The sequence below is a fragment of the Pseudophryne corroboree genome, chromosome 6 (assembly GCF_028390025.1).
Source record: "Pseudophryne corroboree isolate aPseCor3 chromosome 6, aPseCor3.hap2, whole genome shotgun sequence".
Lineage (NCBI taxonomy): Eukaryota > Metazoa > Chordata > Amphibia > Anura > Myobatrachidae > Pseudophryne > Pseudophryne corroboree.
In genome coordinates this window covers 35645442-35671717 of record NC_086449.1, presented here as the reverse complement: position 1 = coordinate 35671717, position 26276 = coordinate 35645442, and the positions used below count along the sequence as shown (strand labels likewise).

Below are 26276 nucleotides of genomic sequence, written 5' to 3'. Positions count from 1 at the left end.
ACTAGTGGTGTCGTTTTTAGGTTAAGAGATGTTTAATCAAAGAAAAAAATATATCTATTTGTATATACCACCTCTACATAAAAAATCGGACCGAGAGGGAAAACTTTTATATATTAGTATAGACATGATTCGAACTCTGGGATTCAAAACTAATGCTAATCTGTCCTCTAACCTAATGTGCCACTGAGTCTGAGGTTTGTATAGAAGACAGACTAAGAGATAAACACAATAATTTACTTGTTTCAATATATTATAACAAAGATAAGGGTAGTCTAACAGATGAATATCTTATATAGAAGGACATATTCCAAATTCTATGAATGGATCTAATTAATGATTAAAAGATCCTTTATATGCAACATCGTTATCAATATAATAAATATATCTTCTTTGTTGTGCTGTATTTATAATGAATAAATGATAGAACTAAAAAATAAAAGGTAAATAAAAACAAAAAAATGGACAGTCCTACACATAAGAATGATAATATATTGCAGATAGGCTTCCTTCATAAAACTCTGGATATTTCAAGGTATCATAACTAGACAGATGATACCAAAGCGTATATTCATGATACAGATGTTTTATTTCATATAAATATGCACTATAGATGTTAGGTTAACAGAGAAGCATAAAGGTCAGGGGGGGGGGAGGGGAGGGGGGGGTTAGTTTCTATACTTGAAAACATTGGACAATCTTCACAGATATCACTCAAATGTGATATCAGGAGAGTCGAAATAAAGATAGATTTTCATGAAAGATCAAATTCTATACTTTCATTGAGCCCTTCCGGTGTAAGTGTTCTTAGTCTATGTATCCAATAATTTTCCCTAAGACATAGTTTTCTATATCTATCTCCCCCCCCGTATTGTGGGTTTGATGATCTCTATACCCACTAGTTGGATGTCATCCGGATCTTTATGATGCTTTTCTAAAAGTGTCTGGAGACACTATGAAAAATTAGGCCCTTTTGGATGTTACGTCTATGCTCAAGGAACCTCGTCCTGAGTTTACGAGTTGTTCTACCTACATACATTAGGTTGCATTTGCAAACCAATATATAAATAACAAAGGAACTATTGCAGTTGATATGAGAACGTATCTCAAATTCAGATGAGTCTGAGGCACCAAAACTTTTTGTATTATTCTGAATATATGAACATGTGATACATTGTTTAGCACCACATTTGAAACACCCTACTATTTTCGGGAGCCACTGTGTGTTGCCAGCTGATGTTGAACTCTCATTAGTGAGTCTTCTGTCAACAAAGAGGCTTGGAGCTAGTTTTTGCTGTAAATTATTGGATTTTCTAAAGATCACTGAAGGGGTATCTTTGAGTTCAGATCGAAGGATCTGATCTGTGAGAAGAATAGAGTAATTATTGTAGATAATGTTTCTAATCTTAGAAGAAGCACAGTTAAACTGTGACATGAAATGTGGCTGGTCTTGTGCAAATTTACATGTGTGAGTTTTTGTTTTCAGAAGATCCCTTCTATCTAAAGCATCCGTTCTCTCCCGTGCTGTTTCAATCAGTCTTGCTGGATAGCCACGATTGCAGAAGGATTTAGATAATTCATCCGCTTGTAATTGAAAATCCACTCTATTGCTGCAATTACGCTTTATGCGTCTAAATTGTCCATAAGGGACATTGTTCAGCCATGATTTGTGGTGTGAACTACTGTAGTGGATAAAATTTAAAGTGTCAACCTGTTTGCGAAACGTTTTTGTGGATATATTGCCCTCAATTATATCAAGTGAGATATCTAAAAAAGTGATGGATGATTGGTGCGCAGTACCAGTGAAAATTAAATTATAACTATTGTTATTCAAGGAAGTGATGATATCAGAAGATGAGGATATATCACCATCAAAGATAAAGAACATGTCATCTATGTAACGGCCATAGTAGACGAGGTCCGCGCCGTAGCTCCGCCCCCACACATGCTCCTCCTCAAAGGCACCCATGTATAGGTTGGCGAAGCTCGGCGCAAACCTCGTCCCCATGGCCGTCCCAAGTATCTGTAAATAATATTCCTTATTAAATACAAAAAAATTGTGAGATAGTATAAAATTGATTGAATCCAGTATGAATTTTTGTAACTCTGAATCAATCATACTTGTTTTGGAGAGAGATTCTGCTATCGTAGAGAGACCTCTCTTATGCGGAATATTAGAGTATGGTGCCTGCACATCGCAGGTCATAAAAAAATAGGAACTTTTCCAATTAATGTTTGAGATATCATTTAGAAAACATGTAGTGTCCTTGATGTGAGAACGTAAAGAAGAGGCAAGTGGCTGTAAAAAATAATCAACAAAATGTGATAAATTAGAAGTGAGGGACCCAACTCCAGAGATAATTGGCCGACCAGGGGGTGCAGTGAGGGATTTGTGAATTTTGGGTAAATGATAATAAGTAGGGGTGACAGGGTGTGTGGGAATCAGATATCTAAATTCTTCCTTGGATACGATGCCTTTATCTAAGGCATCTTTGACTATAATAGTAAGTGATCTGTGAAAATCATGTGCAGGATTGGAAGATAATTTAACATATGTATTCCTGTCATTAAGTTGTCTGAAAGCCTCTGTCAAATAATCCTCAGTGTTTTGAATGACAATGCCTCCTCCCTTGTCTGCCGACTTAATGACAAGGGAGGGGTCATTGGCAAGTTTTTGTAAAGCCAATCTTTCCTGAACTGTTAGATTGTGTCTATATTTGAATCTTTTTGATTCTTTCTTACATAGACTATTGAAGTCATCCAATGTTTTCTTGTAGAATATATCAATGGCTGGGCTCCTATGATGTAATGGATAGAATTGCGATTTATTTCTAAATTTGAGGTTACGTTCATTGGTACGACTTTGATTATAGATCTGTACCCCAGAATCTACAGTATTGTTTTCAAGAAGTAAGGATTCCAGCATATCTATGCCTACTCTATCTTGATCATCTAGCAGAATCGGTGTACCATCAAGTTTACGTTTGGTCAAATTCTTAGTTGCAAAGTACCTTTTGCGTGCTAAAGTGCTATAGGTATTGAGTTCCACGAATAAATTGAAAAATGTAGGTAGTTTGGAAGGGGCAAATTTAAGGCCCTTGGCCAAAAGTGTGGACTCTGCTGGAGAAATATGGGTGGAAGACAGATTATAGATATTGGTCTGATTTATAGTCTCATGTCTCGCTTTTTTTCTTTGTAGCCTCCTACCTCCTCTGCATCCTCTCTGCCTTCTTCCCTTGGTCTTTTTGGGGAATCTATTCTTAATATGTCGTAATGATTGTGCATATGATATGGGAGTTTTTGTTTTAGAATCCTCTGATCCCTCTCTAAAAAATTACTAGAGTTAGGGAGACTGGTTTCACAAGGGGGATTGATATGTGTGGTATTCTTTGGTCTCACTGAGGGGTCTGTCCCGGACGTATTACTGGAAGGGACCTGTCCAGGATCCTGTCTATCGGTATTTGAAGAATATGAGTATCTATCTGTCTGATACTGCTGAGTTGGGTTTGGCCCTTTCTTGGCATTATTTTTAAAATTATTGTGATAACTCCTGTCTCTTTTCAATCTTTGGTTTGAAAAGCTCCTGGATCTCCCCCTAATGAAAGAATGAGTTCTCTTATTAAAACTCCGGACTTTATCCTGATTGTAGTCCTCAGTGTCTCTAGTGAATTTCCTATTTTTCCCGTCTATCACCTCCTTCTCATATAACTCAATTTTATGGTTTAATTTGGAGTCATTATGTTGAAATTGAGGATGATCGGAATATGAACTTAAACGTTTCCTTGTTTCCTCAATTTCCTGCGATAGTATGAGGGTCTTCTCTCTACGATAGTTAATCAGAAGTTCCATTAATGAATAGGAACAGTTATCTAATAGGGAGTCCCATTTGGTTTTCAATAGGGGATCATCCACAAAGGATAACGTTTTGAATATCCTCAGACCTCTAGGGATTTTTTTATTCTTAACCTTTTTTATTCTTAACCTTTTTTATTCTTAACCTTTATGCTTCTCTGTTAACCTAACATCTATAGTGCATATTTATATGAAATAAAACATCTGTATCATGAATATACGCTTTGGTATCATCTGTCTAGTTATGATACCTTGAAATATCCAGAGTTTTATGAAGGAAGCCTATCTGCAATATATTATCATTCTTATGTGTAGGACTGTCCATTTTTTTGTTTTTATTTACCTTTTATTTTTTAGTTCTATCATTTATTCATTATAAATACAGCACAACAAAGAAGATATATTTATTATATTGATAACGATGTTGCATATAAAGGATCTTTTAATCATTAATTAGATCCATTCACAGAATTTGGAATATGTCCTTCTATATAAGATATTCATCTGTTAGACTACCCTTATCTTTGTTATAATATATTGAAACAAGTAAATTATTGTGTTTATCTCTTAGTCTGTCTTCTATACAAACCTCAGATCCAGTGGCACATTAGGTTAGAGGACAGATTAGCATTAGTTTTGAATCCCAGAGTTCGAATCATGTCTATACTAATTTATAAAAGTTTTTACTCTTGGTCCGATTTTTTATGTAGAGGTGGTATATACAAATAGATATATTTTTTTCTTTGATTAAACATCTCTTAACCTAAAAACGACACCACTAGTAGATATACAGTTAATAATATTTGTCCAGTGAACCTTGTAATAAATGTCTGCTACTCATTACAGGTGATGCTAGTAGGTGACTAAATGTGTTGTGAATCAATACACCTGTCATAACACCTGAACTGAAACCATTATCTTTAATGGCTTACTATTTACTACAATATAAAGTATAACCATATGAAATCCACGCCTGTCTCTGATACCAATAGGTTAATTATAAATGTATTTTTTTCTAGTCATTTCTGCCAACTATATATAATGCTATGTGTTAGTACATGAGAGCCTTTGTTTCTTGCATTTTTATTGTTTTTAACATTGCTGATGACATTCACCTGTCCACACCAATCAATTCAGCCTTTAAATACCGGATGATCTAGGAGGCAGGTATCTACCTTCGAGAAAGTCACGTGAACGTGACGAAACGCGTCAGGACCCGCCCCTATCCGTACTCAGCTCAGGTGAAATCCTCCAGGTGCTCCTTGGTCCCCGCTGCACCCTCCGTCTACAGCATCCGACATCAGCGGCTTCAGAACGCACGCCGCCACGACCGGGTTGTGAGAGAGACGGTCTCCTCCTTTCCGCTGCACAGCGTATATGGGCATTGCAGGACATTGAAGCCGAGGACGCTCGGCTTTCACCAGCCCATCTGGAAAGGTATTGAATCTCAAATTCAACTGAGGGACTTTGAATTTATTAGGATTCCACTAGTACACCTGGTGCTTATCAATGTTTTAACTAGTTGAACACGGAACTTCTCACCCCAAAAAGCTGAGCTATTACAACAGACCACCAGTTCACGTCTAGTTAATGTTCTTATATATATATATTATTCACCGGTCATATGATAATTAATCTTTTTATATGTTTTACAAATAAACATTGTTATTTTTTACGTTGGCTCTCTGTACATTGTGTTCCGTTCCTGATATTCAGCGCAGCCGCTTGTTCTTTTTCTGATTATTGAATGACTACACGTGATATGGTAAACAATGTGCAGGCGCAAGGCCAAACTGCAAAAAATATGTGCCAACATTTTGATTGCTAGGTGTACACAAGTTGATTGACAGGAAGTGGAAGTTTGGGGGTGGTAACTGGCCAGTTTCTGGGAGTGTCAGGGAAAATGCGGCGTTCCTAAGCATTTTCTGGGAGGGTGTGTGATGTCAGCTCCGGCCCCGATCAGCTTGATTCTATCGCACTGTATGAGTAAGTCCTGGGCTATGCACAGGTTGAACAGAATGGAAAAATAATTCGATGGTGAGTGTGATGCAAATGGATTTGCAGATGTCCACTGTCTAGCGAAGTTTTTGCATGGTGTACGCATGCATTCACACACTTGCACGTGCCAGGTTTTTACTCTCTATGGCCGGAGGCTATTTGATCGCAGCACTCTGCAAAATTGCAGAGGAACGATCAGGTCTGAATTAGGCCCTTCGTTTCCTGAGTTGTAACCAAAACTAATGTAATGAGCTATATTCAATTCTTATATTGCGCCTAATCTCCCATCTATAGTGATGGGAGATCGCGGGACAATATTCATTTGATCTATTTCACTGCACATATCACGCCTATAGCAGTCGGGGTTTAGCCACTTTACGCGGCTAAACCCGACTAAACTAATCCACATGAAGTCCTATTTGGTCACCCAAATGTGTCACTTTTTGTGCATTTCTGCTCTCCACCCCTCGGGAGAAGCGAGCTGAAATTATGTTATCGCACCCATCGGCAGAAACAATCGAATAGCTGCTGGCAGGCATGAACGGGTACTGGAGGGGGAATTGATTATCGCCCCTTGTCGCCAGGATTAAAAATCTGGCATATTGTTTTCATATTATAGTTTGTCCTCTAAGGTTCCTCTGCCTCTTTAAAATGTTGTTGGACTATGAGGTCAATCTGTACCAGCCTTTCTTACAAATGACTCTTGAACTGAACCACGCAGTGACGTGCGGTGGGGTGAGGCAGGTGAGGCAGAGCCTTTCCTGTCATATTTACATTTAAACCACAGTTTTGACTGCATAAAGTATATGAAAAATACTAATAATTTGTTTGAAATATCTTCTTTGCATTATTGTAATAATTTTTATAGCCCAAACTCTGGGGTAAAAAGTCTATGGCAGGTGAAGCAGTGTCTCACCTGTCTCTCTTTTCCGTATATCTCTGATCAAAACCCACCAAATTTCCAGGAGTTTATACTGTTGCACCTGTGTATAATGCCCAGATGTACCCTTTGGCTCATATATTGCATGGAATTCTGGCTCTGGGGTTAGCCAGTGCCTCCTGAGCCATTTAGCTCACCGCATGACCCTGGAACCACGTTTGGTATCTTGGGAACCAGATGCTCCCACCACTCTTTTAATATGTTAAGGATCCTTCTTGGCTGCCTTCTGAGAAACAGACTAAAGCCAGTGGTGGCCTGATGTACTTCTCTAATTTCAAACAGTAAATATGAAATATAGATAATAGTGTCCAAGTATTTCCTCTCTTGGGCTTTGGTTTTCCTAACCATATGTTTTAATGTGTAATTAAGCCGCTCCACTAAGCCTTCTATCTGTGGATGGTACAAATTGATATGGAGTGTTTTCTCTCCCAGCAGCCCGTGACACCCCATTAACCTCAGTCTCTAGTTAGAAGACATGTTCTAATAGCTCATCATTGATCTGATACCAGTATGGGCAGTGTGGACAAGTTTATACCCTTATCTGGAGACAAGGTTGCCATGTCCACAATGTCCCCCACCACTGCTATCAGGACTGAGTAAGGTAGCGTCATATGAAGAGATTTGTCTGCCATCATTCCATAACGGCTGTTCTAATAGAACTGAGTTCATGTTTCTTAAACGTTCAATTGGTTCATTGAAGAGTCAGGCCTCAATGAGGGCATTTAGTCTAGACATGTCCTGGCTTAATGCATTCAAAACACTTGGGAGTGGAGGGTTTCAAGCTGGACTTCTGTCACTGCAGCTGACGTGGAACTATCGCTGGAGTTATGGACATTTGTTGAAGTGCCGCAAACCCGTTGCTCATGGTATGCACATTATAATGGGTCTTGGGATCAAAATGCGTGACCAACATCTACAAATTCTGGTTCACAGATTGTACATAGTGGTCTATTAACAAGATCTCCATCATTCATCCTAGAGAGTTTACCTCAGATGGAACCATTTTTTAAAGATTTTTACTATGTCTAAAAAATGTGAATGATTATTTTTTTCTTAGCAAACCACGTCAAAGAACCACATTGCCATGCCTGGACCAGTAATATTGAGGTGGGCCAAAAGTTAATTCTTTACAGTAACTGCTGGTAAGTGGTGGCCTGCTCATACTCCAGGTCTACATAGATTCTATCAGTCAAAATACTTTTCCCGGCAATTTGTTCAGAAGCCAGAAAGTACGCGTCAACATACTGTAAATGGCAGTTGACTTTTTATGATGGTCCAGAATGATGGATTTGTCCAGGTTGCTTCTCACATGAGCTAGCTCTTTTAGAATACATAACTGCAACAGTTTGTTTTCCCTTTCCTAATTCGATCATCAATGGTGACAACTAATGACACTCTGAACTCGCTCTCTAGTCACTAACCAATGTGATACATTTCACCAAATATTAAAAGTGACCTTTTAGTTGTTGTAGACTTTAATATATTGACTTGACTATAAAAATAGCAAGTTTTGTGCACAGTATAAATCTCTTTATCTTAGGGAATTAATTTTCTAACCAACAAAGAATATTCTCAATTGCTTCAATGAATGAATGAATCAATCAATCAATCAATCAATCAATCAGTTAAACAGTTGCTTAAGACTGGAGCCTATTATCATGGCATAACCAAACTCATGGTGAAGTATTTAAAGGTAGGTAACCAATGTAACAAGGCAATGAGGAAGGCTAGTCAGATGCTTGGCTGCATTGGGAGAGGAATCAGCAGCAGAAAGAAAGAAGTAATAATGCCACTGTTTAGGTCATTGGTACGGCCTCATCTAGAATACTGTGTTAAATTCTGGAGGTCATATCTTCAGAAGGATATTAATACATTAGAGACTGTACAAAGAAGGGCAACTAAAATGGTGCATGGCCTACATCACAAAACATACCCAGAAAGACTAAGAAATCTCATTATGTATAGAATGGAGCAGAGAAGGGAAAGGGGGGACATGATAGAAACTTTCATATATATCAAGGGTTTTAACAAGGTCCAGGAGGGAAACATTCTACAAATGAAGAGAAGCAATAGGACACGAGGACACACACTAAGACTGAAGGGGGGAGGTTCAGGGGGAATTTAAGGAAAAATTACTTCACAGAAAGGGTAGTGGACAAGTGGAATAGCCTCCCATTAGATGTGGTAGAGGCTAAGACAGCAGAGCTATTTAAACATGCATGGGATAGACATAAGGATATCCTTACAAAGAAATAAGGATCAAATAAAGTACAGGTATGAGGTAAAAATTTAGTAAAAAAGTGGCACACAAGATGGGCCAAGTGGTTCTTATCTGCCGTCAAATTTTATGTTTCTATGTATTCAGTTTTTAGTGAATGAGCAATTGTTTATTGTGTATGTAAGATTAAACTTCTAAAACCAAAACTCTAGATTTTTGTACACCAGATCAGTCATACAATCTTGCCTTGAGCACTTCCTTGGTAAGTTAAGTAATTGCCCTTTATTAAGGATCAATTGATGCCATACCCCCATGTTGGGTTTGAGAATTAAAAAAAATGTATAATTCTCTCGGTCCAAATTAGAGAGCCCGACAAAGTGGGTCTAAACTTCACAGTTAATATAGATCATTTTAAATTATACCACATTCTAGAAGCTTCAAATCCCTCATGACCTTTATATTTTAAATCCTTCAAGGCAAATTATATTTGAGCCTTTTTGCTCGCAGAAACTGTGTCTTCAAGAATGATGTAATACTGTCTGACAAAACTTCAACTGACAATGCATTCAATGAATTAATTGTGAGGAGTCCTATTGTCCTATTGCCCTATTGGTGAGGGATATTTTTTACTTTTTCCTTCCTTGACTATCCATTTTACAAATCATAACCTTTAGTGACCTTGTGGTGAGCAAAGTGAGACACCACACCCAAAGCGTGGCAAGCGAAGCCAGCCCACAAGGGGCCGAGGTTTCAACAAGTGGTTGTCCCAGATGCCAAAACTATACACAGTAACCACAAAAATGAAAAAAAAGGTGTGTTGACCAGTTTTGTGTAAACAATTGTCATGTCGACCTTTTGGCCATGTCAACCTTATCCACTGTTGACTTTTCGTGTTTTGACACTTTGTCCATGTTGACCTAGTGCCTGTCGACCATATGGGGTCAACCTAATGCCTGTAGACCTAATGCATGTAGATCTTCTATACCACCCCAAAAACATCCTTTGGTATATGGGTTATTCAAAGAGGCATGTTGCACTTTTCACAGTCATGCCAGTGTAAATTCGCACGATGATGTATGGCAGGACACTTGGCATGGCTCAGTCATATGGGCCTCCGGTCTCTTGTCTATTTACTCAGATTAGCATATTTTTCGCTCTGCCATAGTGTGAAAACCCGCTAGGGGTATACAGGCTGCACCTACAGTACCTTGTGCCTTTATTGCATTAGCAGCGAGATCAAGATGAAAATGTAGTTAAAACATTTATTTAGTACATGTTTTAGTCTAAAAGACACATGGCAAGGCTTAACACATTCTATTAACAGGACTATTTGCCAAGCTTTGAAGATATGAAGATAGGTATAGTCTGACACATCTGTAGATCTTGTACCAATCTGTGAATAATAAATAATTCACTTTAAGATGGAGTATCCTAAGTATAACCTGGTCCCAAAGTGTCACTTATCTAAGCGTATAAGCAGAGCCGGCCCTAGCCAATTTGAAGCCCTAGGCAAGATTATGTCTGGTGGGTGACAGGGAGATAGTGGGTGACTGGGGAGGCAGGGATGACAGGGGGAGGGTAACAGGGAGATAGTGAGTGACTGGGGAGGCAGGGATGACAGGGGGAGGGTAAGAGGGAGATAGTGGGTGACTAGGGAGGCAGGGATGACAGGGTGAGGGTAATGGAGATAGTGGGGGACTGGGATGGCAGAGGATGATAGGGAGATAGTGGATGACTGGGGAGGCAGGGATGACAGGGGGAGGGTAACAGGTAGATTGTGGATGACTGGGGAGGCAGGGATAACAGGGGGACGGTAACAGGGAGATAGTGGGTGACTGGGAGGCAGAGGATGACTGGGAGATACTGGGTTATGGAGACAGTGGTGTACAAGGTGACATTGGGTGACATGGAGAGGGTGACAAGGAGATGGGTAGGACAGAGGGAAGAGTGACCAGACAGAGTAGAGGGGTCAGGAGAAAGGGGTGGCAAGGACATGACAGTGGGAAAAGTACCAGGACAGAGGTGACAGGACAGGATAGAGGTGACAGGACAGTGATGGCAGAATAAAAAGCAGGATAGAGGTGAAAGGGACAGTACAGAAGTGACAGGGCCATCATAGAGATTAAAAGGACAGTGCTAGAACAGAGATGTCAGGACCAGGTTAGATGGAGCAAGGGCAAGACAGAACGGAGGGGACAGGAGAAAGGAGTGACAGAAACAGGACAGAGGTGACAGGGCAAGGATAATAAGGATAAGGAAAGAACAGAGGTGACAGGAGAAAAGGAGCGATAGTGTTGTGACAGAGAGGACAGGGGCAACGACAGTGGGGATAGGGACAGGTCAGAGGTCATTGGACCAGGACAGGGTGGGCAGAGGAGAGACGGGTGACAGACAGGACAGAGGGGACAGCAACATGAAAGTGGGGACAGGATCAGGGTCAGAATAGAGGGGACAGGACAGGACACAGGGATCAGGAGACAGGAGTGACAGGGACATGATTGAAACATAGGCAGGATGTACTAATAGACACCGTTGCCCTTCGCCGGCGATCGTCACGATGCTAACCAGTGCCACAGAGAGAAGCCCATAGGTTTCTATAGGGCATCACCAGCTAAAAGTTGTCGATCCCCTCCGCGGCGCTGTCCTTGGGGCCGGGGCTTTGTACATTAGGAAAATGCAATAAATGGGGGTTTACTGCATTTTCCGCTTAGTACATACCGCTCATACAGAGAAAATGTGGAGAGATAAAGCCGTGTATAATCACTTGAAGGTGGAATATCCTTTTTAAATATTTTAACTAATTCAGAATGTTTACTAGTAATTATTATGTCTGTCCTTGGAAATCCACACAGTATGAACTGTTGGGTAGATAAGGCGATAGGTTTGACTCACTTATGAAAGACAGACAGAAGATGACAGAGGACGGCAGAAAAGAGACACACAGAGGAAAGAGACAGACAGTCAGACAGAAGATGACAGAGGATGGCAGAAAAAGAGACACACAGAGGAAAGAGACAGACAGTCAGACAGAGGATGTGAGAGGATGGTGGGAAGAGAGACACAGAGGAAAGAGACAGACAGGCTGACAGGATGTGAGAAGATATTGGGAAGAGAGACACAGAGTAAAGAGACAGACAGTCAGACAGAGGATGTGAGAGGATGGTGGGAAGAGACACACATAGTAAAGAGACAGACAGGCAGGCAGAGGATGTGAGAGGATAGTGGGAAGAGAGACACAGAGGAAAGAGACAGACAGTCAGACAGGAGGTGAGAGGATAGTGGGAAGAGACACACAGAGGAAAGAGACAGACAGGAAGACAGAGGATGTGAGAGGATGGTGGGTAGAGAGACACAGAGGAAAAAGACAGAGAGGCAGACAGACACAGGACGTGAGAGGACAGTGGAAAGAGACACACAGAGGAAAGAGACAGAGAGGCAGACAGACACAGGATGTGAGAGGATGGTGGGACGAGAGACACACAGAGGAAAGAGACAGACAGGAAGACAGAGGATGTGAGAGGATGGTGGAAAGAGACACACAGAGGAAAGAGACAGAGAGGCAGACAGAGGATGTGAGAGGATGGTGGAAAGAGACACACAGAGGAAAGAGACAGAGAGGCAGACAGACACAGGATGTGAGAGGATGGTGGGAAGAGAGACACAGAGGAAAGAGACAGAGAGGCACACAGAGGATGTGAGAGGATGGTGGGAAGAGAGACACACAGAGGAAAGAGACAGAGAGGCAGACAGACACAGGATGTGAGAGGATGGTGGGAAGAGAGACACACAGAGGAAAGAGACAGACAGGAAGACAGAGGATGTGAGAGGATGGTGGAAAGAGACACACAGAGGAAAGAGACAGAGAGGCAGACAGAGGATGTGAGAGGATGGTGGGAAGAGAGACACAGAGGAAAGAGACAGACAGACAGGCAGGCAGAGCATGTGAGAAGATGGTGGGAAGAGAGACACAGAGGAAAGAGACAGACAGGCAGGCAGAGGATGTGAGAGGATGGTGGAAAGAGACACACAGAGGAAAGAGACAGAGAGGCAGACAGAGGATGTGAGAGGATGGTGGAAAGAGACAGACAGGCAGACAGACACAGGATGTGAGAGGATGGTGGGAAGAGAGACACGAAGGAAAGAGACAGACAGACAGACAGGCAGAGGATGTGAGAGGATAGTGGGAAGAGAGACACAGAGGAAAGAGACAGACAGGCAGGCAGAGGATGTGAGAGGATGGTGGAAAGAGACACACAGAGGAAAGAGACAGACAGGAAGACAGAGGATGTGAGAGGATGGTGGAAAGAGACACACAGAGGAAAGAGACAGAGAGGCAGACAGAGGATGTGAGAGGATGGTGGGAAGAGAGACACAGAGGAAAGAGACAGACAGACAGGCAGACAGAGGATGTGAGAGGATGGTGGGAAGAGAGACACAGAGGAAAGAGACAGACAGGCAGGCAGAGGATGTGAGAGAATGGTGGAAAGAGACACACAGAGGAAAGAGACAGAGAGGCAGACAGAGGATGTGAGAGGATGGTGGAAAGAGACAGACAGGCAGACAGACACAGAATGTGAGAGGATAGTGGGAAGAGAGACACAGAGCAAAGAGACAGACCAGCGGACAGAAGATGTGAGAGGATGGTGGGAAGAGAGACACAGAGGAAAGAGACAGACAGGAAGACAGAGGATGTGAGAGGATGGTGGGAAGAGAGACACAGAGGAAAGAGACAGAGAGGCAGACAGAGGATGTGAGAGGATGGTGGAAAGAGACACACAGAGGAAAGAGACAGAGAGGCAGACAGACAAAGGATGTGAGAGGATGGTGGGAAGAGAGACACAGATGAAAGAGACAGACAGGCAGGCAGAGGATGTGATAGGATAGTGGGAAGAGAGACACAGAGGAAAGAGACAGGCAGACAGACAAAGGATGTGAGAGGATGGTGGGAAGAGAGACACAGAAGAAAGAGACAGACAGGCAGGCAGAGGATGTTATAGGATAGTGGGAAGAGAGACACAGAGGAAAGAGACAGGCAAACAGACAAAGGATGTGAGAGGATGGTGGGAAGAGAGACACAGAAGAAAGAAACAGACAGGCAGGCAGAGGATGTGATAGGATAGTGGGAAGAGAGACACAGAGGAAAGAGACAGGCAGACAGACACAGGATGTGAGAGGATGGTGGGAAGAGAGACACAGAGGAAAGAGACAGACAGGAAAACAGAGGATATGAGAGCATGGTGGAAAGAGACACACAGAGGAAAGAGACAGACAAGCAGGAAGAGGATGTGAGAGGATAGTGGGAAGAGAGACACAGAGGAAAGAGTCTGACAGGCAGACAGAAGGTGAGAGGATGGTGGAAAGAGACACAGAGGAAAAAGACAGACAGGAAGACAGAGGATGTGAGAGGATGGTGGGAAGAGAGACACAGAGGAAAAAGACAGAGAGGCAGACAGACACAGGATGTGAGAGGACAGTGGAAAGAGACACACAGAGGAAAGAGACAGACCAGCAGACAGAGGATGTGAGAGGATGGTGGAAAGAGACACAGAGGAAAGAGACAGACAGGCAGACAGAGGATGTGAGAGGATGGTGGAAAGAGACACAGAGGAAAGAGACAGACAGGCAGTTATAGTTGGAGTCACACTGTAATAATATTATTAACATGGAGTAGCCTACTGTTTATATGCCCTAATGCTAAGAGAGAATGCTTCACCTTACCACCTGTCCATAATATCACTGACTACCAATCAAAATTGCCACCATCAGGAAGCCCGGAAATGTGTTACAATACAGAGGGCCTGATTCAAAAGTGCAGGTAGTGCAGATGGAGCACGCAAGCAGCCGATGTTTGCAGTCTACACATGCATCAGAGTTGCACTGCACATGCGTTCCGATGGCAATAGATCCGAGACACAGATTGAAATTGCATGCAGAGAGACTGACATTCTTCTGGCATTCCTGGGAAGTAACTGGGGGCAGCTAGCCAGGCGCGGGTGAGTCGCGGTGAGCTACTGCGTCCAAAAATGCAGTTGCGGCGACACAGGCTGCCATGTGCAGCTGATGAAATAGCAGCTGCCGTAGTTTGGGTGCAATCTTCAATGTTGCAACCATTCGTGCAACTGTGGTGCATCTTAGTACGTGCCGCAGTGATCCTATCCCACATTCTGACAATCTTGTTAACATGTTTATATAGTGATTCAGTTACAATATGTATGCGCTATATAAAATAACTGGTAATAACTGGTAATAATAGTAAGTTTGTGGTTATTAAAAAACAGGTTCTTCAAAACGTCTTACCTGTGGGTATCTGAATGTCCCCAGAACATGAGCCAAGATGACTGAATTTGAAGAAATCATGGATCCAACAACGGCAGGGAAAGATGGCCGAGAACTACACTGGCTGTTGGATGTAAGTGTGGTGAACTCAGTCAGAAATTGTAACGCTCCTTGTAATTCATTATGTGGTATATTACAGGTGTCATACATCTGGAAGCCTAATGTAACATTTGGGAGAATATTGGGATCCCTGTTGATCTCTTCAATGGTGTGTATCATGGTCTGAGTCAGATGGTAGAAGTCCAAGCTGAACCTTTAGGATAAATAACAGATTATAAAATATTTTCCTTTCTGTCTTAACCTTAATTATCAGCTAGGGGAGGGGGAAGTAAGGAGAAGGAGAAGGGGTTCACAAATACAGGTTCAAATTGGGATGGGCGATCAAGTGAGTTCACTTGAAAAATTGCCAGCTTCACCAATGGGGTTGAAGCTTACAAGGAGGCCATAGTGCCACAAGTCAGAGACAATACTCATCACCTGACTACCTGGGTGTGGGCTAGTTGTCAGGGCCAGTCCGGGTTTTGCAGGGTGCTGAGGTTCACAACCAAGCAATCAGCCCACCTGTGAGTGGGATAAAACTTTGCTACAATCAGAGTACAGGGCTCCTGATGCTGGGTAAGCTGGCCAGGCGATAGGCTGGGGGTGGTAACTAGCGTTACGGTGCCAGGATGGTCCCCAATCTTACGCACGCTGTCTGTGAGCGAGAGTAGCAAACCTGGTACTGTGTCTGCTTCATCTTGGGCGGGATGTATTAACATACATCGCCGCCCCTCGCCGGTTACCGCAGCGATGTTGATCGCTTATGTACTAACATATGCGATCAACATCGCGATGCGGTGACGGAGGCCCCCCGCGATACCTGTTAGGTGGTCTGCGGGGGGTCTCCGTCACCTCCCCGGGTTCCCCACACTGGCTAGATGCCGGGAAGCAGCAGCAGGCTGCCCCCGGCACCTCCTCCTCCCCCCTGCAGCCGGAAGGACGTCCGGCTGCGTTGCTAGGGGGAGGAGGACACTACCTTCCGGGTCCAGGGCAGCCTGGAGGAAGGTAAGCAAGGGGGAAGGGGGGTCGGCGTCTGCGGCGGGGGTCGACAGTGTCGGCGGGTTGCGGCGGTCGGCGAAAAGAAGCCCATAGGCTTCTATAGGGTTTCGCCATCCAGAGATGGCGAAACCCTGGACGCCGAAAACGCTGCGGTAGGGTCTTAGTAAATATGAAAATGCGGTAAAACCCCCGTTTTCAGGGGTTTTACCGCATTTTTGCTTTAGTACATCCCGCCCCTTGTATGGTGTTTGTGACCTGCGGTAATACCAGACTTGATACTGATAAGCTAATGTGAAAAAACAATCCACAGTTTTACCATACTGCTGGACGTGATTCTTCCCACCATGTGACTATATATATTGCACATTTTGTGACTACAGTACTATTACTGTATGTTTTGTTGTGAGGTCATTTTATCTGGTCTTCTAATCAGTTATGAGTTTGGACCATCTAAAGCTTATTGCTAGTGATAATAAGATCTCATAGACAGTGATAGTGATATTGGGGGTGATTCCGAGTTGTTCGCTCGTTATTTTTTTCCGCTACGGAGCGATTAGTCACAAACTGCGCATGCGCAATGTACGCAGCGCACCTGCGCCAAGTAAATCAGCACAAAAGTTTGGTATTTTACTCACGGCGTAACAAAGTTTTTTTCATCGTTCTGGTGATCGTAGTGTGATTGACAGGAAATGGGTGTTTCTGGGCGGAAACTGCCCGTTTTATGGGAGTGTGCGGAAAAACGTAGCTGTGTCAGGGAAAAACGCGTGAGTGTCTGAAGAAACGGGGGAGTGTCTGGGCGAACGCTGGGCGTGTGTGTGACGTCAAACGTGTAGGAGTAAGTCTCGAGCTACTCAGAAACTGCTAAGAAATTTCTATTCGCAATTCTGCTAATCTTTCGTTCGCAATTCTGCTATGCTAAGATACACTCCCAGTGGGCGGCGGCTTAGCGTGCGCAATGCTGCTAAAAGCAGCTAGCGAGCGAACAACTTGGAATCACCCCCATTATGCGATATTATTATGTTTTATGTGCTATACTCTAAACCAGGGCTGGCCAAACCGGTCCTCGAGATCTACCAACAGTTCATGTTTTCCAGGCCTCCTGGAGATCTGTAGAATTGTCAGTTAGGAATGAATGCAGCACATCTTAATTAGTAATGACTACACCTGTGCACCACCTAGGTGGTCTGGAAAATGTGAACTGTTGGTAGATCTCGAGGACTGGTTTGGCCAGCTCTGCTCTAAACTGATGGAAAGGTTTATACTGTAACTAAGGATATTGGAATCTGTACAACACTAATTTATTACAACGGACACTTACCTCTATCTGGTAAGTACAGTGTATCTTTGGTAATATTTATCTCCTATCTATATGCTGGGCTTATTATATGGATGCAGGTGTATTCCCAGATCTTAGTAACCAGTATGTAAACTGAAGACAGGTAAAATACCTACTGATACTCTGATAGATGACACTTTATTTTTTGGAACTGCGCAGTAATACCCAACAGAACAGAAGCATTGTCAGAAAACATTAGAACAGGAGTTATACAGGACTTACTTACACTGTGCACAAAGTCTTGGACGGTTTAACATTGAATGTAAGTTTTTGGTAATTTCTGTCGATATGAACACTTATCAAGACTCCGATCATGATGTCGCCGGGTTGTGATATCCCCTCCAGCACCGACATAGGTGGAAGTCTGCATCTCTGATCCATGGAACAGAACATTAAAGTGAGTAAGAGGGTGATATTTATATATATGGTATATGTATGGTCCATGATGTGTGAATTAGTAATCACCTATAAATAGGAAATAAGCATCAAACTTCATATTCTACACCACGATCATCAAATGGATGAAAATACCTCTAATCACCTCTCCTAACCCCAACTACCTCTAACCACCTCACTGTACTATCACAATGGGGGTTAATTAGATGTGGAAGCAAATAAAAAAAAATTGAAAATAAAAAAAAGCAAGCAACTGGGCAAAAACATGTGCACTGCAGGTGGGGCAGATGTAACATGTGCAGAGAGAGTTAGATTTGGGTGAAGTGTGTCCAAACTGTGCAAAACTAAAACAGTCTAACATTTGTGGGCCACATGCAAAAGCAGTTAGTATTTACCCTGCACAGAAACAATATAAATGTATTTCCTCCCCTTGCATTGCAAAATGGCTTGTTCCAGATACAAACTTGCGTGCTTTTTCGGCCAAATCTGTCAAGACTTGTGTGGGGTGTGTTCAAACTGAAATCTAAATTGCAGTGTAAAAATAAAGCAGCCAGTATTTACCCTGCACAGAAACAATATACCCCACCCAAATCTAACTCTCTCTGCACATGTTATATCTGCCCCACCTGCAGTGCACATAGTTTTGCCCATTAATGTGCTTTTTTTTGTTTGCTAACAAACCTGAATAACCCCCTATATATGGTCTGTTTTGCTGGGTTTCAATGGAAATGTCAAAAACCGATGACAAATCTGACTGACAGCGTTGCTGGTTTTCAATTGCCGCTGCAAATTGACAGGTAGTAAATACAGTTTTTTTTACACATAAACAAGCTGTCAATTTTGAAATATAACTGAAATCGATTTGCAATAACATACATGTAACAGGTGTCTTATGCTAGGTACACACTGGCCGATATATCGCAGGTCCGTCGGCCAGTGTGTACCAACAATATGTCTGTGAACGCAGTCGCCGTCAATTGATCTGCAGATATATCTATCAGCGTGCACCCAGCATTATATATACTTACGTCACTGTGTTTCCTATTCTTCCGTCCTCACTGTTATCTCCCCGGCGTTATAGAGATAACTGGTATTCCATGCAATAATGTGATTTAATAAATACTGTATGTGGCTTCTATTCATAGTTACATTACTTTTGGGACGGTCTCAGCGGTGTATTTGTAAATTGGATCTGTGCGTATTTTAATTTAGGGAAAATTATTACACATAATTGCACAGATGTGATTTCCCAGGGGTGAGCAGTGATACAATGTATCCAAATAACCAAGACTCCATAACTGACAGTCAGCAGATGTTACTTATACAGTGAAATAAATATATGAGAAGATTTATTATATAATGATTATGGACATTTTAATTATTACAAATGTTTGGCCCTTCAAGGCGCATTGCCATACGGCACACAGCCCTGCGCAGACTGTTACACATCTTTCCCTTGGATCCAGTTAGGATCCCAGCATCGGGAACCTGGCATGGGAAATCCCGACGCTGGAATCCCAACACTTCACGGAATGCTGGGGCCGGCATACCGACTAGGGATACAATCAAGGCACCGGAATCCAGACCTCGGGGGGGATCACGAACGAGTGTTTGCCGGGATGCCGGTCAGGTAAGCCGCGAGGAGGGGAATTAGATTTAGGCTGTGGGGGGAGGGTTAGGGTTAGGCTGCAAGGAGGGGTGGGTAGGTTTAGGCTGTGGGGAGGGGGGGTTAGGGTTAGGCACACCGGAGAGCGATAGGCAGCGGAGGGGAAGGGGAGGTTAGGTTTGGGCTGCAGGAAGGGGGGGGGGATAGGTTAAGGCTGTAGGCACCACCGGGTAGGGTTAGGGTAAGCTAAAGGGAGAGTGGTTGGGTTTAGGAAGCAGAAAGAGAGGGTTAGGGTTAAGGGGGCATTGGGGAAAGGTAAGTATACTTACCTTGCCCCTGTTGGAATTCTCACCATGGGAATGCTTTAGATGGTATTTTGACCACTGACATCCCAACCCCTTCCACTAGTGATTCCTAATGCTTAGAGAAGTGCAACAGGGGAGGGCAAGTATAGTAATGGCATAGTACTGTAATTGTGTCACATTCAGAGGGAGGAGCCCCCACGTGTTTACCTGCTGGGGGGAAAGGGGGTATCTATTAAGGAAACATAGGGGTAAATTTACTAAGGTGGGAGATTTTTAGAACTGGTGATGTTGCCCATGGCAACCAATAAGATTCTACTTACCATTTATCTAGCTGCTTCTAGCAGATAATAGATATAATCTGATTGGTTGCTATGGGCAACATCACTAGTTCTAAAAAATCTCCCACCTTAGTAAATTTCCCCCATACAGCGTACCCAGGGCCGGATTAAGGGACACATCGGCCTGGAGCTAAAAATTTTCAAGGGCCTATACTGAGTATGGGGTGACCTGTGACAAGTGCTGTGTGAGTGTGTCCTTAGCTATAATGGTCTGTACTCATTTTACACTCACAGCCTCACTGTCTCCTCAAATGCATAAAAACAGAAAATATGCAGAATTTTGTGAGAAAATTAGAAATACACGTGTTTTTTTTTTTATTTATATATTTTTTTATTGAGACATCATGGATACTCACAACACAGATTATGATGTACAGAAATCATGTAGTAATAATACACAAGGATTAAACAAGATAATATGAAACCGCACATCGATCTTTCTTTTGTTTCCAATAATAAAGACTTTAGCTTTACAAGAGTGCAACATTCATTACGCTGACGCTATTATACATAGTATGGGCAACCCAGGGGGAAGCCGCCACCACCGCCCAGTCCTAGATCAATGATATAGGTTGGTCCTGTGCAGCCAATCTCGTCAGGTACCATGTTGTGTTCTTGAGGCTGTTGTGAATGTGTAAGCGTGTATTAAGGGGTAAAGTGGAGATATAGGATTCCCAAAGCTTAAAGAATCGTTCCACAAATTTACCTTTATCTACAATAGCCTCCACCCAGTCCATCCTAAAAATGTGGTTTAGCTTATTTAAAAATAGTGGTATCTGTGGTGGTGTGCTGTTTATCCATCCCTGTAGTATCGTCTTTTTCCCTGCCGCACTTAAGGCTATCAGTATTTTTTTACATTCCAATGGCATGCGGAGAGCAGGATCAATGATACCCAAAACTGCCCATTCAAGGGTAAAGGGCACATAGGTTATTAGGTTAGCCTCCGCATATCTCCTAATTAAATGCCAGAAATATTGCACAATCGGGCATGCCCACAGACAGTGAAAGGTATCAGCCTCACTCTGGTGACATTTTGGGCAAGAGTGCGATTCAGTCGCTCCCATGTGGAAGCGCCGTAATGGGGACAGGTAGGTATTGTGATATACATTAAGGAACAATTCAGTGTATATGCTTGCAGGGAGGACTTTTCGGGAGTAAAGTAATGTTTTTTCCATAGTTGGTATGGTCAGGGCAGGAAAGTGAGCCAACCAGGAGGACATACCACCTGTCACAGTAGCATGATCCAATATTTTTCTAAAAAAAGTATAGTGAATGGAAATGGCCTTGTGACTCGGTACAGGGTGTATTAGGAGGCTATCCAAGGGGTTGGTCCAATCCCCATCCGCAAAGTGTGCTAGAACATGCCTGACATAGAATTGTGTTTGTAGAAATGGAAGGGGAGACGAGGCAATCACAGCATGCCTCGTTGAAACCTCTGAAAGGGTGAGCAGACGGTGGTCTTCCACTGATACCAATGAGTGAATTGACGTTATACCATCCTCCCTCCACAATTTGAAGGGATGGGCAGCCATGCCGTCCAAAAAGTTAGGGTTTTTAATTAGGGGTAAGTGTAGGGATTGATAGGGGTTCAATTTCGCGTCATGTCGTAGTATGTGCCACATCTTCCTAGTAGACCATAAAAGGGGGTTAGACCGAATATGATCAGGTATTTCCCAGTCGTGTTGGTGGAGGAAACTTGTCAAAGCTACAGTCGGTAGGAAGCACTGCTCCAAAGACGTGTTCGTGTAAGTAGAGCTGTCTTGCAGCCAGTCCCTTAAATGTCTCAAAAGAGCGGCATGATTATAAACCACTACGTCTGGAAAATTGATACCTCCGTTGGATTTAGGTTGAGCAAGTTTTCGCAAAGCAATACGTGCTCGGCCACCCTTCCATATGAAAGTTCTAATAAGTCTATTAATTTGTTATGAGTCCTGTTTAGTCAACAGAATGGGTAGCGTTTGTAGGGGGTATAGTATGCGGGGTATAGCCACCATTACCAAGATATGACAAGGTGAGCCGCTCCCACCTCTTAATGTCATAAGTAAGGGTATTTATGGCCTTGTGTACATTGAGTTTGTATAGTTCTGAGATATAACGAGGCACCATGACACCCAAGTATATAATATATGTGGACACCCAGTGTAAGGGGAAGCGTGTGGCCCAAGTCGGGCACATCACAGTGCCACTCAACAGTAGAGCTTTAGATTTGTCCATATTAATACTGAAACCCGAAATACGGCCAAATAATTGAATCTTGTTTAAGATCTGAGCTAGGGAATGTTCGGGGTCTGATACATAAAGAAGATGTCATCAGCGAAAGCTGAAAGTTTAATTTCCTGACCGCCCACTTTTATACCTCTAAAGACAGACCAGTCCTGTAGTGTCCTAAGCAACGGGTCGAGGGCCAAATTAAATAGCAGGGGCGATAAAGGGCATTCCTGACGGGTTCCTCGTTCCAAAAAAAATCGTTGACCTCTAATCCCATTAATTAAAAGAGAGGCAGATGGAGCAGTATAGAGGTATCGTATATAGTTAATAAAGCTCCCGTCAAACCCTTTTCTCTCCAATATGGTAAACAGATGTGGCCATAATACCATATCAAAGGCCTTGTTAGCGTCGAGGCTAAGAAGCATATTTGAATCTGTGCATGGAGACTGGGACGCCGCCACCGCCGCCAGAGCTGTGCGGATAGCCTTAACCGCATGTCTACCTGTTACAAAACCCATTTGTGTCGTGGTGAGGATATCAGGGAGAATAGATTGGAGCCGCGTCGCCATTATCTTGGCTAGAAGTTTGTAATCCACATTTAGGAGACTAATTGGTCTGTAGGAGGAAAGGAAGTTAGTGTCCCTACCCGGTTTAGGGATAAGTGTAATAAAGGCTTCATTAAAAAGCGGGGATGGAGAGCTCCTCTCATGTATTGCATGAAACAGTTCCAATAATGAGGGGACAATGTGGGTCTGCAACATGCGGTAATAATCACCCGAAAAGCCATCCGGGCCTGGAGATTTGCCGTGGGGCAAGTTGGAGATAGCAGTGTTAATTTCCTCAACCGTTATTTGACCCACAAGATCTTCTCTCTGGTATGTGGTCAGGGGGGGCGGGGGCAATACTGCATCCGTGAGCAACTGTGTTTGTATATCTGTGTCTATGTGAGTTGACTAAAACAGGGATTGAAAATAAGATTGAAATTGTTCTACTATGTCCTGAGATTTAGTGATTACCCGTCCAGTTCTGGGGTGGTGTATAGTGGTTATAACATGTAGTTTCTGAGGAGGTCTAGAAATGACCGCCAATAATCTACCCGCCTTATTGCCCCATCTGTAAAATTTATTTTTGGTGAAATCTAAGGAATGCCTCGCCTGGGTAGCTAAATAGGTTTCAACAGAGACCTGTGTTTGGAATTAATTAAATTGCAAAGCTGACTATGATTTCTTAATTAATGGGGTATATATACTCGGGCTAGCCACCATTTGTTCATTCATTCCCTTCTGATGAAACGGCCAGTGCTGCAGGCCGAGAAATGCGTTAAGGTATTCCATTGAAGGATTCCACTTGACTGCCATATTCTCCTGATACCCTTTGAGTTGTGTATACCGATTGGAGTCTAGCCGCAACCAAATGGACACTTCACCAGTGGCGTGACAAGCTGCCTTCCCACTACATCGTGCCGTTGCACACCCGAATCGGTGCAGCGCTCACAGCGGAGAAGTCTAGCCACAACCAAATGGATATTTCACCAGCGGCGTGACCATCTGTACTTCCACTGCATCGAGCCGTTGCATACCCGGCTTAGTACAGTGCTGTCAACGGAGGAGTTTCTCCATCGGATGACACACTACAGGAATAATTGATCCTTTTATACCATCACCATCTATTTATTATACATCAATACAGAGCCGGTGTCCGCATTTCTAACACTGGGACACTGCCCGCTTGGCTCATTTGAGCCGTCTCCGACACTAATGAGGCTTGTATGTGCATAAGGAGAGGAGAGACCGCACATTTCAACAGTGATCCCTAACAGAGGTACCTCCTAACAGTCTCCCACTTACATTTATTTCAGTTCGTGGACGCATGGCTGAAAATTATGAAGCATATTTGCAATTTTTAATTAAGGTCCAAAAGACTTTATTTACATATACTGGTTCAGGTGATATACTGCAGTCATATTTATTAATATACACTTATGTGACTTTTCATTATTATTTTATATTATTGTTTCAATTTTTTATTAGGCTATTTCATGAATTTCATTTTTATCAATGTGTTTAATGAAACACTATTTTACTAATAAATCTATATATTAGACTCATTCAGCGCTCCCATTTCTTTTTTCTATAACAAATAGGTTTCAAGCAGGCGTCTAGCCTGCCTGTATTCGTCAAGAGTAGTCTCTGTTGGGTTAGAAGTATACTGTCGGAAGTCCCTGGTCATGGTTGTTTTTAACGTAGTATATTCCAATTTGGAATCTCTTTTTTTCCGGGCGATATAACTGATAATGTGACCCCTCATCACGGCCTTTGAGGCATTCCAAAAGATTTCGGGTTTGTCCCATGATAATGTCAAATATTACCTTAAAACATAAAGCTATACACTATTACCGTGGAGCTGCTATGGCCGCTAGACTTATTACACACACTACGGACTAAGTACGCTATTTGCGTAGTTAGTACCGTATGGGTACGCACTTAGCGTAACAGACGCTGAGCCGTGGGCGCGACGCACGGGCGGCACGGACGCTCACAGAATGATATACAGTAAACCTTTAAGTAATGAAACAGTGTAAGGATGTGCTTATACTTTAAACCTTAGCAGTCTAGTACTGCAACGATGTAATATCTCAAACACCTTAACAATGCCTATACACCTTATAGCGATTGAGACGCTAAGAAAGCCCTTTGCAGAAAAGTGAAAACACAACACCGGTTTGTGTAAACCACTGGGCTCTAACACCACAGTGGATTATTCAGAGAAAAGGGGTAAACAGATACAAGTTATACACTACAGGCTAACAAGGAAATGTAACAGAATAACAGAGAATAATGGCTACAGAGAATATACATACATGGAGAATCGTTCGCAAGCACGTCCTGGACCAGTCCTCAGCTATCAGGGTGAAAGCCTTCAGAGTCTTGTGTCCGGCCAGGCAACAGTGGTCTTTTTATACACAACATACATTCACAATACAATGGTCACTGTAATCTCATTGTTCATTGGACACAGGGATGTGTCTCTACATTACAGCAAAGGTCATAGGTGGATTTGAACAGGTAGGCGATGTCCTTTCCCAACTGCTCTGGTGGGAGGTATCCTCAGGATTCCCGCCGCATGTGTAATTTACAGCAAATACAGTTAATGTGGATAATCTACTTTTGTACATAACTATACGCAGGAGCAAGCGATCTTTTCCTAACTAACACCGGAATGTTACCCTTAAAATACCCTACAGCTGGATACTAGACATCACCTACCAACCTTTGTCTGACCCTTCCTATTATGCATAGACGAATCTCTCAGTCCTGGAACTGTTTAAACTAACATTACTCGCTGACATGATCTAATGAAACTATGTCTACAAAATGCACTATTTGGGTTAAATATGCTACGTTCGAGTCGCACGCTACACGCTCACAAACTCCGCCGTAAATACACATATCATGCGCACGAGTCGCCGGAGCGTCTCCTACGCAACTTGCGGACATGTGTACGCACGGGGGACCGGGTGCACGAGCAGCGTGAACGTGCATGAGGGGTTAGTACAATGGACATGTATTAGAATATTTTTCAACTTTGACACCCAGTAGTCTATATTGTCATCTATGTAATTGGTCCAATGATTAGTTAGGTATAGTTTGAAGTCTTCCGAGTCTGCCAGGTATTGTGTGAATCGCCAAATGCAATCCGTTGAATGCA

General features: G+C 42.8%; 1 protein-coding gene across 1 annotated transcript in view; it reads right to left on the bottom strand.

Moving 5' to 3' along the window:
• The window catches only part of LOC134934205 (vomeronasal type-2 receptor 1-like), a 35435-nt gene extending 10996 nt beyond the window's left edge, over positions 1 to 24439 (bottom strand). Inside the window, 4 exon segments of the mRNA XM_063929694.1 lie at positions 15303 to 15594; positions 17942 to 18180; positions 22955 to 23521; positions 24416 to 24439. Coding sequence (XP_063785764.1) covers positions 15303 to 15594; positions 17942 to 18180; positions 22955 to 23521; positions 24416 to 24439 — 1122 coding nt within the window.
• Positions 24440 to 26276: the final 1837 nt, after the last annotated feature.